This window comes from Eleutherodactylus coqui, chromosome 3 (genome assembly GCF_035609145.1).
Source record: "Eleutherodactylus coqui strain aEleCoq1 chromosome 3, aEleCoq1.hap1, whole genome shotgun sequence".
Taxonomy (NCBI): domain Eukaryota; kingdom Metazoa; phylum Chordata; class Amphibia; order Anura; family Eleutherodactylidae; genus Eleutherodactylus; species Eleutherodactylus coqui.
The window spans coordinates 31,338,705-31,352,197 of NC_089839.1; the positions used below are offsets into that span (position 1 = coordinate 31,338,705).

At 46.1% G+C, this 13,493-nt stretch overlaps 1 protein-coding gene across 2 annotated transcripts in view; it reads right to left on the reverse strand.

Moving 5' to 3' along the window:
• Positions 1 to 3,531: 3,531 nt before the first annotated feature.
• LOC136620587 (phosphofurin acidic cluster sorting protein 2-like) overlaps positions 3,532 to 13,493 on the reverse strand; it is a 73,477-nt gene continuing 63,515 nt past the window's right edge. The window contains exons 20-25 of one of the 2 annotated variants that reach the window (XM_066595449.1): positions 10,464 to 10,506; positions 9,179 to 9,221; positions 6,881 to 7,022; positions 6,572 to 6,795; positions 6,270 to 6,383; positions 3,532 to 4,805 (exon numbers count right to left, since the gene is read on the reverse strand). In XM_066595449.1, coding sequence (XP_066451546.1) covers positions 4,678 to 4,805; positions 6,270 to 6,383; positions 6,572 to 6,795; positions 6,881 to 7,022; positions 9,179 to 9,221; positions 10,464 to 10,506 — 694 coding nt within the window. In that variant the 3' untranslated portion in view covers positions 3,532 to 4,677. Of the gene's footprint in view, positions 4,806 to 6,269; positions 6,384 to 6,571; positions 6,796 to 6,880; positions 7,023 to 9,178; positions 9,222 to 10,463; positions 10,507 to 13,493 lie in introns of those variants that run through there. The other variant, XM_066595450.1, reaches the window with a different exon arrangement.

Genomic DNA, 13,493 nt, shown 5'->3' on the forward strand with positions numbered 1-13,493 from the left:
GATGTTCTGTCGGCTACTGAGGACTGAAGCAAGAGCAGCCGGAGGGACCCTGACGCCGCCTGCTAGGGAAGTATAAGGCATTCCCCAAAAACAAGACCCTGTGCCTCTTTTGGAGCAAAAATTAATGTAAGACAGGGTCTTATTTTTGGGGAAACACAGTACTTTTTTTGAGTCATAATTGACTCGCAGCAAGCTGATACCACAAGATAAGTTTTATTGTGGCCCTTGACGGTGGTTCAATATGACAGTGTGGCCCCCAGACCAGAAACGGTTGTGCAACCCCTGGTATAGACCACTGAGTGAGCCGCCATCTGCTGCTGAGTATTACTGTAACGCTCACCTTGAATGTTCCTCCATCCGCAGTACTTGCTGCTCCTGTAATGGTCCCTGCTGGGAATATTGTGGATGGAGCGGTCGGCACCCGCTGTTAGCTTCACCCAGCAATGGCATAGCAAACCGATACCGCAAAATGTACGTGTTAAACCAGACAGTTGGTGGCTGTAGTTGTGTTCTCGGCTTTAGGCGGCGTCAGCCCTGCGCAGCACGCAAAACCCACGAGCAAGCCGTGTCTACTGTAAAACCAGGACCAATAGGACGAGTTGTAAGACACGCGGCGCAGCCTAATCTACGTACATAGAAGAAGAGATCCAAAGGCGACATCTGCGACAGAAATGTTACAGAACCAATAACCACGAGTCTTTTTCCACGCTGTCGAGGAACTCCTTCATGCGGGCGTATGCTTTTTTGCGCATGCCTCAGCACAATGTATTTGAGCTATGAACAAGGCTTTTTTGTGTGTATATGGGTGTATTTTATTGTACTTTTTGCACCCGCATGGCATGGGTTTGTGCAGATGGTACACAACCACGCCCCCGTTTAAATGGCTTTTTAGTCTAATGCGTTCCAGATATGTTCTTTTTGCCGTGGAATTGCGCATCCCGCTGTATAATGTATGCGCATTCAAGTACCCCTCCATAGACTTTGATAGGGGCCTTTGGTGCACAAAAGGAAATGTGAGTGGACCCATTGAGATCAATGAGTTCTATTCCCTGCGTATTACTCGTGTACGTTTTGCGCCCGAAAATACGCCCGTGGGAAAGAGCCCAAAGGGTTCGTTTACACCAAACTATTTATCGTTGGAACTAGCGATGTCTGAGTTCCCTCGGGCAGCCTGTTTATAGAGGCAGATACATCATTGGCTCAGTCAAATGAGAATTCACATTCTTTGTATAAGTGAATGAGAGCGAACTGAGCAATAACCGTTGCGTCTAAATGCACGGACATCGTGCAGTTTTCGCACACGGTTCGTTATTCGCTCAATTCTAGTTTTCTAGAACTGAGCAATGAACTCTTATTAGCGGTGCAGACTGTTATCACAGTTGGCAGCGCTGATAAGATTCTTTCAGCTTGTGTCCCGCTAGTAGTGCACAGCAGGACATGAGCTGTAAGCAAGCAGAGCAATGCAGCTGTTTGCTTATGCAAAACAACTGTATTGTTCTCATAGTGATCACAGCAATGTCCCGCTCCGCCTGCATAGTCTATAGACTATGCAAAGATGATCACTCAAAACTGTCACTCAAACTGTCCTTTGAGCAATCATCTTTCAGTGTAAATGGGGCTTTAGGGATGAGGCTGTGCAGGCTTTTCTGACAGTAATGGGAGGAGTCTTGTATAAAATAGGAACATGTGGGGGGGCACCCCCCCCCCCCCTCCTGCAATGACCTCTTCACATGACATAGTGCATGCTCATTACACTTTGCTATAGAAGTCTATGTGATGGACAAAACTGACCACCTCCCTGCACATCTCTGCAGTCTGCCCTATAAGTCTATTTGATAGACAAAGCTGACCTCCTCCTCCCTGCACATGTTATAGCGCATGCTCACTACACTCTGCCATAGAAGTCTACATGATGGACAAAGCTTACCTTCTCCCTGCACATGTTACAGTGCATGCTCACTACACTCTGCCATAGAAGTCTACATGATGGACAAAGCTTACCTTCTCCTCCCTGCACATGTTACAGTGCATGCTCACTATACTCTGCCATAGAAGTCTACATGATGGACAAAGCTTACTTTCTCCTCCTGGCACATGTTACAGTGCATGCTTACTACATTCAGCCATAGAAGTCTATGTGATAGACAAAGCTGACCTCCTCCTCCCTGCACATGTTACAGTGCATGCTCACTACACTCTGCCATAGAAGTCTACATGACGGACAACGCTGACATTCTCTTCCCTGCACGTTACAGTGCATGCTTACTACACTCTGCCATAGAAGTCTACATGATAGACAAAGCTGACCTCCTTCTCCCTGCACATGGTACAGTGCATGTTCACTACACTCTGCCATAGAAGTCAATGTGATAAAGCTGACCTCCTTCTCCCTGCACATGTTACAGTGCATGTTCACTACACTCTGCTATAGAAGTCAATGTGATGGACAACACTGACCTCCTCCTCCCTGCACATGTTATAGTGCATGCTCACTACACTATCCCATAGAAGTCTATATGTGATTCACACTGCTCATCTCCACCTCCCTGCATTGTGACCCCTGCACATTGTAGAGTATGCTCACAACACTACATATACAAGTCAATAAGACTCCCAGACGTCATTTTTGATACGCCCAATCGGCCAGAGTAAATCTCTGAACAGCTTTCAAGAATGACCCTCTGGTCCTGGGGAGACAAAGATGGCCACACCACTGCTCTGACTGCCTGGTGCACACTGTGCATAGTATCCATTGGTAGTCTAGGACACAACATGCTGCTCCCCAGTCCCAGACAGTTGTTTTAATAGAGCAGAGTAGTGGGTCAGATAATAGGGCTGCAATCTAGGTAAATATATATGTATGTGATCCCTTTAAGCCGCACTGTGATTGGTTAATTATGACTAAAGGCCAATGTCTGATCCTTTACCACTCTTGTCATTTCCACTCTATAGATAAAACTTAAAGGCATTGTCCTAGATTAGAAAAAAGGGTCTGTTGTATTTCTTAAAACAGGACCCCTCCTGGGGAAACAAAGGTGGCCGCTCCAACTTCTCTGAGCGCCTGAAGCACACTGTGTATTAGTATACATTATTAGGGTAAGACATAACACGCTGCTTTGATTGCCTAGTGCTGCCCATGTGAGCAGCACTGGCCAGTAGGAGGAGCTGGCACTGTCTTAGACTACCGATGATGTATACTAATACACAGTGTGCATCAGGCAGTCAGAGAAGCTGGTTCCGCCATCTTTGTTTGTCAAAGCCTGGAGGGTCGCTTTGACCCAGGGAGCTTACAGTCTAGTGGATGAGTGTAATCTTCTTGTGCCCCCTTCATCGTCATGGTGTTCTCTCATGTTTATCCTGGCTTATCTCTCAAATTCTGTCTGGGTTTTAGGTTTGTGGATTCAATATGGAATGTTCTTCAGAACCTATGGGAAGGGGGTCAATGCGGACCTTTGTACCTCAGCTAGACCTGCTTTTACCTTGATGTAATTCCAGGAATTTGCTATCACCCAAACAACAAGGGGACAGGAGTAATTGTTATCACTTCCATTTATTGCATTTTTCCTGCACAGTATGTGGTATAATGAGCCATGTGATTTGGGCACCTCAGCTGGGGCACCATGGTAAGAAGAACATCCCAGAATGTTTTACAACGAGCCATGTGATTTGGGCACCCCGACTGGGGCACCATGGTAAGAAGAACATCCCAGAATGTTTTACAATGAGCCATGTGATTTGGGCACCCTGGCTGGGGCACCATGGTATGGAGAACATCCCAGAATGTGGTACAATGAGCCATATGATTTGGGCACCTCGGCTGGGGCACCATGATAAAAGGAACACTCCAGTATGTGGTACGATGAACCATATAACTTGGGCACCACGGCTGGGGCACCATAGTAAGAAGAACAATCCCAGAATGTAGTACAATGAGCCATGTGATTTGAGCACCATGGTAAGAAGAACATCCCAGAATGTTTTACAATGAGCCATGTGATTTGGGCACCCCGGCTGGGGCACCATGATAAAATGAACACTCCAGTATGTGGTACGATGAACCATGTAATTTGGGCACCTCGGCTGGGGCACCATGCTAAGAACAATAATCCCAGAATGTAGTACAATGAGCCATGTGATTTGGGCACCGTGGTAAGAAGAAACCGCACAATTAGTATATAGTACAATGATCCGTGTGATGTGGGCACCTCAGCTGGGGCACCATGGTAAGAGGAACATCCTAAAATATGATTTAGGTACCTTGGCTGGGGCACCATAGTAAGAGAAACATCCCAGAATGTGGTACATTGAGCCATATGATTTGGGCACCTTGTAAGAGGAAACCGCATAATTAGTATGTGGTACAATGTCATGTGATGTGGGCACCTCGCCTGGGGCACCATGGTAAACAACCCATTATGTGGTACAATAAAATCGTGTGATTTTTGGCACCTCAGCTATGATTCGTCATTTGGGCACCTCAGCTGGGGCTCCATGGTAAGAGGAACCATCCTAATATGTGGTACAATGAGTCATGTGATTTAGGAACCATGGTAAGAGGGCTGATGATAGTGTTGGTGCCACACTGAGGTCAGGACCGGTGCAGGGAGGTGAACCTTCTATTTGCTTTACAAATTGAGGAAGAGTTGGTGATTTTGCTTTGTCGACCTCACAGTGATGTCAGATCTTCTCAGATCTTCCCACATGATGCCCAAATATGCCCACAGGAAATTGCTTCACGTGCGTAGGCCACTGCGCTGCCAGCTGGAAAAACTTCACATCGTTCCAGTCTGCTCCATCTATGGTAACTGCGGAAATCATGAAAAGAATACAGATTATGTGGATGACTAGAGTACAGCTCGGGGAGGTCACTCCATTCATGGGGACATTGGAAGAGAGGGGATCTCATGTCTGATCACAGTGTAATTCCACTCATTGACCAAAAACAATAATGCACCCAGATGGAAATGTCGGATTGATGCAAAACTCAACATGCAGTTCTGTCTCATATGTAAATGATTAGAGTTGTGGTCTGATTAGCCAAGGGTCTTGGCACCAGAGGCAGTAAAAGTGTTTCCCCCGTTGCCATATAAAAAGGCTCTCAGAGGCTACTTTTGTGTAATGGACCTCTTGTTCATAGAACTTTGACCACTAGATGCCTCTACCACACAAAGAGACTTTGCCCAGTTAACAGACTTTGAGAAGAGGCACATTCACTGGAATGAGAGAAGCAGAATGGTTGGTTTCAATGAATTGCCCGCCATCTATGCCATTCTGCTTAAGGAGGTGTTGCGAGCAGTGGTTATGTGAGTGGTAGCACACATGGCGAACAGGTTCAGGATGGCCCAGAAAGACCACCAGTAGAGAAGACTGTTTCATCCGCCAACAAGTACAAGCAGATCCAACAGTTTCATTGTCCATCATCCAGGCACAGATGGCATCTTCATCACAAAACCCTGTCTCTGCCCAAACTATTTCAGGCTCTTTGCAAAAGGAAATTTGGTGTCACGCCACCTATTACATATCGTGCCATTAAAACCCAACACCATCGCCTTCATTTGCGCCTCTAATCTTGTTAGAATATGGAGGCCTCATGGTGAGCGCTTTAATCCTGTCTTTGGTGTAGAGCAGTACATTGTCCCAACTGCTAGCATGATGTCTGGGAAAGGGGGGGGGGGGGCATCGCCTACAACAGTTGGTCACCCCTGGTAGCGGTACGAGGGACAATGACAGCTCAGCGATATGTTCAGGACATCCTGCAGCCACATGTGTTCCTCTCATGGCAGCTTCCAGCAGGATAAGGTTCGGCCGCACGCAAGGGTATTGCAGGAATGCCTCCATCTGATTTCCACACTTCCTTGGCCTGCCTGATCAGCAGATTTATCACCGATTGAGTATAGGACTAAATGGGACACCAACTTTGACAGCCTATGAGTATGCGGGATCTAGAGGCCCATTTGTATCATCTGTGGGCAGATGTGCTTTAGGATCCCATATGGAGCCTGTGTGCCTCAATGCCTGACCGTATCTCATCATACATCCAAGGCTAGAAGTGGCCCAACATTGTACTAGAGCCTCCTCTGAATTGTACAGTTTGCACAATAAACTTATCTTACATATATTGTCTTTACATTCACACATATAAAATTTCATCCGGTTCCAACAACTCCTTCTTGGTCGATTATTTTTTTTATCAATGAGTGTATATCAGTGATGTCATCACCAGGGGCGGGGCTGTGACAACCTCTCAGACATGATATAGATGCAGCTACCTCTCAGCATGGTGTTCTGGTTTTTGGCAGTGCAGATTAGGCGGCTGATCCCCTCGATCACTTGACTACGTGATTCGGCTTCCTTCTCTTTTGGCTTCTTACTGAGGAACATAACTAGGAAGGAGCAGATGATGAAAGTGTTAGTCTGGAGGTTCTCTGGCTCTGCTAGGCTTCTCAGTATGTGATAGTTAAGGCTTTGGCATCGGTTATAAGTCTGAAGCTCAGTGGCCCTTGTACTGCTGGGGGCTATTGGCCCCGAATGAATGGGTTAGGGGTAAATCATGATAAATTCCTGCACTCACCCTTCTTGTTCTTCTCCTGAGTCACTATGGTCATGGCCATACACAGGGGTAAGTTGCTCTCTCCAGGTGGAGGCAGGCGGCTGACTTGTAGTGAGCGGAAGTTGCTCCTCATTGTATTTTTAGTGGCAGTGTCTCTCCTGTCGCCATCTTTCCGGCGTTCGGCTCCCTGCCACTGCCAGTAATCCACCTGCAGACCCATCACTTCCACCCCAGCGGATAAAGTCCTACAGATGGAGGGCCCAAGACTGTGAGCAAGGAGAGGCGATGCTGAAGACACAGTTATGTATTATATTTCAGAAAGGGTCTTACCCAGCATTCGACAGTCCGCTGCTGACCGAGGGCGAAGGCGGTGGGGTGCATGTGGGCTCCTTCACCATTGAAGAGTTTGTACCTGGTGATGAGGATGAACTGAGGAGGGCTGGAGTGCATACTGATGCCTCATCAGAGTCCACTGCAGAGGAGAAAAGGAAGGGTCACAACTATAAGGCAGGGCGCACTATAGCTACAACTGCAAATGGATCATATGGAAGAGCCACCAACATCCTAGTATTTTGCTCTATACTATCCTCTGCTCTACCATACTACTCTGTACATTCCTCTGCTTCCCTAAAGACCCCTATGCCATCCTCTTCTTCTCTGTGCTGCTTTATACGTCCCTTTACTCTTCTATACTATCTTCTGCTCCTCTATACTGTTCAGTTCACCCTATATGATCCTCTGCTCAATACCGCTATATACACCCTGTAGTGTCCCAGAACATCATCTTGGTCCCCTCCATAATTGTTATACATGTATTGTCTCATGTGGATGCACTGTGCAAAGCTGTCATATCATTTTCTGTATGTGTGTTGCACAGCTGCAGCATCTGAAGGGTTAACTCTCCTAAAACCATTGCCTGTCAGCTATTTCTGCTGCTGAATTTATCTTTCCTACTGTGTCATGTGGTACAAGTGAGGTTATAAAGGTGAGTGTTTGAGAGCGGTAAGGAGTTCCATCTTCAGGAGGAGAGAGTGCTAACATAGAGCCACATGGAAGCACCTTTAGGTTCCATGTTGGTGAAGATGGAGGAAGAGGAACAACTACCCGTAACGCCTGGAAAGTGGATGTGAGAGGAGTGAGTCCCTTCCAGCTAGACAGAGCGCACTACCCCAGTTCACTAGAACAGGTACCCGTTCACACTACATGCATTTTTCCTGTGTGGCCATCCGCCGTTAGGATCACCACTCAGAGGTACTTAATTGTGACACTCACGCGGATGATATGCGGGATGCATCTAGGCTAAGCCGTATTTCTGAGTAACTTTGTCTGCCAGAGTGTATGTGGAGTGACCCCTACCCTTTAACTCCTCCGGAGTGCTACCAAATTCCAGGATAGGTGACATATAGATAACGTGGACTATATGGTCGTATTGTTCCTGTGTTTCCTCCCAACCTCTGAGCCCTAGCCTGTAATTTCTGCAAGTGAATTGTACCTGTAACTACCTGTTTATTCAAGTTTAAGATTCAAGTTTATTCAAGTTGCAAGTAAAGTTTTACTGGGCCTTAACCGTTCCTGCGGACCCGAGGTACTATACACAAGTCTCCATGTTATTACTCTGCCGCTTCGATTAACGGTCTGTGGGAACAGTGGCGTCACGAGTGATATCTACTACAACCCCCTCCGTCCACTTTATTGGCACTCCCAGCCAAAGGAGTGTCGAAGCTTGGCTGCAATCTACACTGGCCTTGGTTGCATGTCATCCCTCCAGAACCGAACATGGTAAGTGCCATCGTGACATGTCAGCACTTAACCCTCCCAGCTCTTCATGTTAGCCAGGTGTCCACGGTCACCCCTCTGGGGTGTTGCAACCCTATATAATATTTTGTTTTTTCAGGTCCTTCTATACACCCCTATATAATCCTCCCTGCTTCACCACTGTAGGAACTGTTTTCTTGTTATTTGTTGACAAGGTTTAAGCCAATGGACAGAACCGAACGTTCCCTGTTCTTGTTCAGAAAAGACACTGTGTGTGTGTACTACTTTATTCGATCTACTAAGATTCACTGAAGAGGACAGAATGTTGGTGTCACGAGTGACCAACAGGACTATAGGTAACCACCGTTACCCCCATTTGTGAACTCCCCCTTTCGGTAACGAGGCAGGGTTCCGAGCTACCCTTAGGGGAGGAGACAGTCGAGCCCCATGACAAGCTTATCTCTCTACCCCCCAATGCAGATGCTACTCTACAGCCCCCTCAATAATCTGCTGCTCTTCCATGTGGCTCTATATACCCCTATACTCCTCTATACTATGCTCTGCTCTTCTGTACATCCCTATACTATTCTCTGCTCCATACTGCTCTATAGACCCTATGTTCCTCTATTTTAGCCTCTACTCCTCCATTCATCCCTATACTCCTCTATACTATCCTCTGCTCCATATTACCTTGCATTTCTCTATAGTATCCTTCACTCCTCCGTACTCCTCAATACACCTCTATACTATTCTCTGCTGCATGGTGCTCTATATATCCCTATACTATCTGCTCCTCTGTACATCTCTATACTCCTGAATCCCATCTTCTGCCCCTCCATTCACATTATATACCTTACAAGACAGTAAACTCACCGGAAGCTGCAAGAGGCTGCTCCACTATTCCGACCTTCACGACCTAGATGTGACAAGAGATAATCTGTTATGGTTGGGAAGCGGATTTGAAGTCCAGCGGCTGAGACAATTTGGATGAATGTTATTAATGAAGCAGGTATAGTCAACAGTCCAGGTTCAGTATACAGATAAGCAGCATGAGGCGGGGATGTAGTCAGAAGCCAATTATGTTTGGTCCACAGATGAGCACCAGGAGATTGTAGTATGAGGCAGTACAGAAGCAATGAGCTAGAAAAGAGGCAGGAGACACCCTGAAAATAAGACCCTGTCTTATATTAAATTTTGACCCAAAAGAGGCACAGGGTATTATTTTCGGGAGATGTCTTATACTTACCTAGCAGGTGCCGTCTGGGTCCCTCTCGCTGGTCTCTGCAGTTCCAGCAGGCTTCCCTGCAGTTCTCAGCACTGAACGAAGATCGCTTGCTGGTAACGGGGTTTGTGAACCCCACCTCCAGTAAGCAATTGCTCTGATTGGTTCTCGAGGGCTGCGGCTCAGCCAATCACTGCAGCGCTCGATGAACCAATCACAGCCATCACATGGCTCCATAACAGTCATCTGGATTCTGCTTCTTGCCCAACTCCTTTTAAAAGGACCTTCTGTGTGTCACCACCAGGACCTATTTCTCTTCTGCTTCATGTTATTGTATGTAATAGACGTGTGACATGTAAAGCCTGTCTATAGATAAAGCACATGTGTCGCCCTAACTTCATAAACTGAAGCACCCAGGAGGCCCTATAAGCATCGGGTTCCCTCTGGATATGGGGTTATGCTCTGGTCCATCCTCTGGAGATGTTGTATAGGTCTTGAATGTTGGATTGTGGAATTATCACACATGGTCCATCTCTGACTTCATACATTCATATTTGTTACATGACATTCCTGGGGTAAGGCCTGAGTCTCATCTCTTCTTCTGTTGTACATGAGATACTCTGTCCTTCATTTGCAGCCAGTGCTAGTGCTCAAGATACGTTCAGAATATTCGCACCTTCTGTGCAATATTGATATCATATTCCAGGGTGTGTGCATATGATTGTATGCGTGTAAAGTGGATGATATTGATCCCTGCAGTCACTAGTACTCAAATCCATTCCAGGAGTTTCCAGGGGTAACAATGACTGTTATTTCTGGGATATCCAGTATGAAGATGTCACCTCCACCCAACGGTGTCCACAGAAAACATACAGCAAACAGTTTTGGATAACATGTTTCTATTTCACATTGCGATAATACACAATGAAGACTCACCCCAATAAATGGAACAAACTTCTGGCAAGAATCCTCATCAGCACTAAGAGAATGGAGCAGAAAAGACCAGAAGAGAGCAAGAAGGAAGAAGAATTAAGCGAAGGCAGAGATACTGCAGCAACAAACGTGAAAGAAAAACCACAACTATTGCAAGATGGGATAAACAGGAGGCACTGAGAGAAAGAAGCCTTGAAACATGACCGAGTCACCACATACAGAAGAAGAGAAGGCTAAGAAGGAGGAGTCCCAGAGGAAACAGAAAGAATGGAGGCTGAGGAGGAAACAAAGAGGAAAAGGAAGTAGAGGAGAACAAGAGGCTGAGGGGGAGGAAACACAATAGAAGCAGAAAAAGGAGGCTGAGGAGAAACAGAACATGAGGAGACGGAGGAAACATAAAAGAAGAGAAGTCTGAGGAGGAGGAGCAAAGGAAAAAGAAAAGAAGTGAAGTGTGAGGAGAAGGAGCAAAGGAAAAAGAAAAGAAGAGAAGTCTGAGGAGGAGGAGCAAAGGAAAAAGAAAAGTAGAGAAGTCTGAGGAGGAGGAGCAAAGAAAAAAGAAAAGTCTCAGAGCCTGAGGTGGTGACACAAAGGAAACAGAAGAACAGGAGGTTGAGGAGGTAGCACAAGAGAAACAGAACAGGAGGAGAAAGAGAAAACAAAGAAGAACAGAACCCTGGGGAGCAGAGCAATACAGAAAAATCTAAGGAGAAACAGAAGAACCAGAGCCTGAGAAGCAAGTACAGAGAAAACAGAAGAACTGAGAGGCTGATTCGACACAGAGGAAAAATAGAAGAAAAGGAGCCTGAGGGGAGGTACAGGAGCAACACAGTAGAACAGGAGGAGGCACAGCAGAAATCTCAAAGAACAGGAGACTGAGGAGGAGGCAGAACAGGAGAAACATAGGAGAACAGGAGGATGAGGAGGAGGCACAGCAGAAATCTCAAAGAACTGGAGGCTGAGGAGGAGGCAGAACAGGAGAAACATAGGAGAACAGGAGGATGAGGAGGAGGCACAGCAGAAATCTCAAAGAACTGGAGGCTGAGGAGGAGGCAGAACAGGAGAAAGATAGAACAAGAGGCTGAGGAGGAGGCATAGCAGAAATCTTGAAGAGCAGAAAAAACATAGAAAAACAGGAGCCTGAGGAGGAGGCACAGGGGAAAAAAAAAAGAACAGGAAGCTGAGGGGGCACAGAAAATAACAAGAGCCTCGAGAGGAGGTGCCACCGAGGAACAGGAAGCTGAGGAGGAGACACAGAGAAAACATAGAACAGTAGGTTGAGGAGGAGGCACAGAGGAAAAAGAACAGAAGGCTGAGGAGGAGGCACAGAGGAAAAAGAACAGGAGGCTGAGGAAGAGGAGGGGGTACAGAGAAAATATAGAAGAACAGGAAATTGAGGAGCAGGCACAGAGGAAACAGAAGATTAGGAGGCTGAGAAGGAGGCACTGAGGAAACAGGAGAACAGGAGTCTGAGGAGGAGGATGCTGATAAGTATTGGAATGTAGGAAAAATACTGTAAAGCAACAGGAAGGTTGAAAAATTGAAGGTGATGAGGAAAGAGAAGTTTTAAGGAATATGTAAAACAAAGTAGATGAGGAAAATAGAATCTATGAATTGTGTCCCAGGAAATGAAAGGCGCAGCAGCTATCTGGGGAGTGATGTGAGCTTATGAGATCTGCATGAGGTACAGAAAGGGCCAGGAGAACATGAGGTTGAAAGATCTGAAGGACGGGTACAACACATGGATGGAGCACATATGTGAGATGGAGTGTCTGGTAGGTGGCACATATGTGAGACTGGTCAGAAGCACATATATAAGATGCAGAAAAAACTGGTAGTGGACATGTATGTGAGATGTAGAAGTGACTGGTAGGGGGCACAGAACTCAAGACAGGACAATGTACTTAAGGCTTTAGAAGTTCTTTGTGGCCAGGCAATGAGTATGGTACTTTCATAGACATCAATAGAAAATCAGCCCAAAATGTTCAGCTCCAGGAGCACATTTGTAGGCACGTTGGCCACCTGACTCTTTGTCCAGCCCTGATAGGAGTGTTGAGATGATGCAAAGATAGAGGTGGGATAACAGATGGGCTTGTGAAAGCTAGAACGGGGAAGCTGGATGAAACAAAGGCAGGATGAAAGATAATACAAGACCCAACCCAAAATTTGCAGGTTGTACCGTAATAGTGGATTAATGTACAAGGAGAAGTCCTACAAGCAAGATGGGGGAGAGGATGTTAGTGTTGATGAGAGATGAGGCCAGAGGGGTCAAAACCTAATAAAGATCCAGAAGCAGAAATCATAAAGTCCATCAAAACTGGAGAAAAGATAAAATGACTGACAGGATGACAACAAGCAGACAGCACCAAGTTAAGGGAGGTCTACAGGAGAGGAACAAAGTATATGCAAGAGGGAACACAAAAACTCGTTGGGACCACTCAGTCAATCAATGTAATGAGCACTGTGGGGTTCATGGGGATTTGTACAACTCTACGATTGATATTCTTGTATATTCTACAGGATAACTACTAATAGAGACAAGCCAACCTATACAACCAAACATGTGGCTGGAGACTCGGGAAAATGTCTTCTTTGGAACAATGTAGGCATCACTACTGGAGGGCAAGTATTACTGACTTATGCTAGAGACTATTCTTTTCCCATGTCACTGATCAGGTACCATCATTAAATTCAATGTGAGCTGTGCCTGTAGTACCAAATCAGGCCACTGTAATGTTGACAGCATTATCTGCTTCCAATATTGTCTGCACTGACAGCAGGCCTGGCAATCAGCTTATCAGAGGGGATCCTGAGCAGGAGATCCTGAGCAGCGGATCCCTGCAGATCAACTATTGATGACATATCCTAGGCCATCAACCCGTAAAAGTTCTTGACAACACCTTAAATATTTACTACATCTTTATAATGTCACCATTTCAAACATAAGTCATGAGTCAGAAGAAACCCCGGTCAGGAGTCAGGAAATCTCCTATTCTTCAGGTTTCTAGCTTAAAGTCTATTAAATCTGCAAAGGTG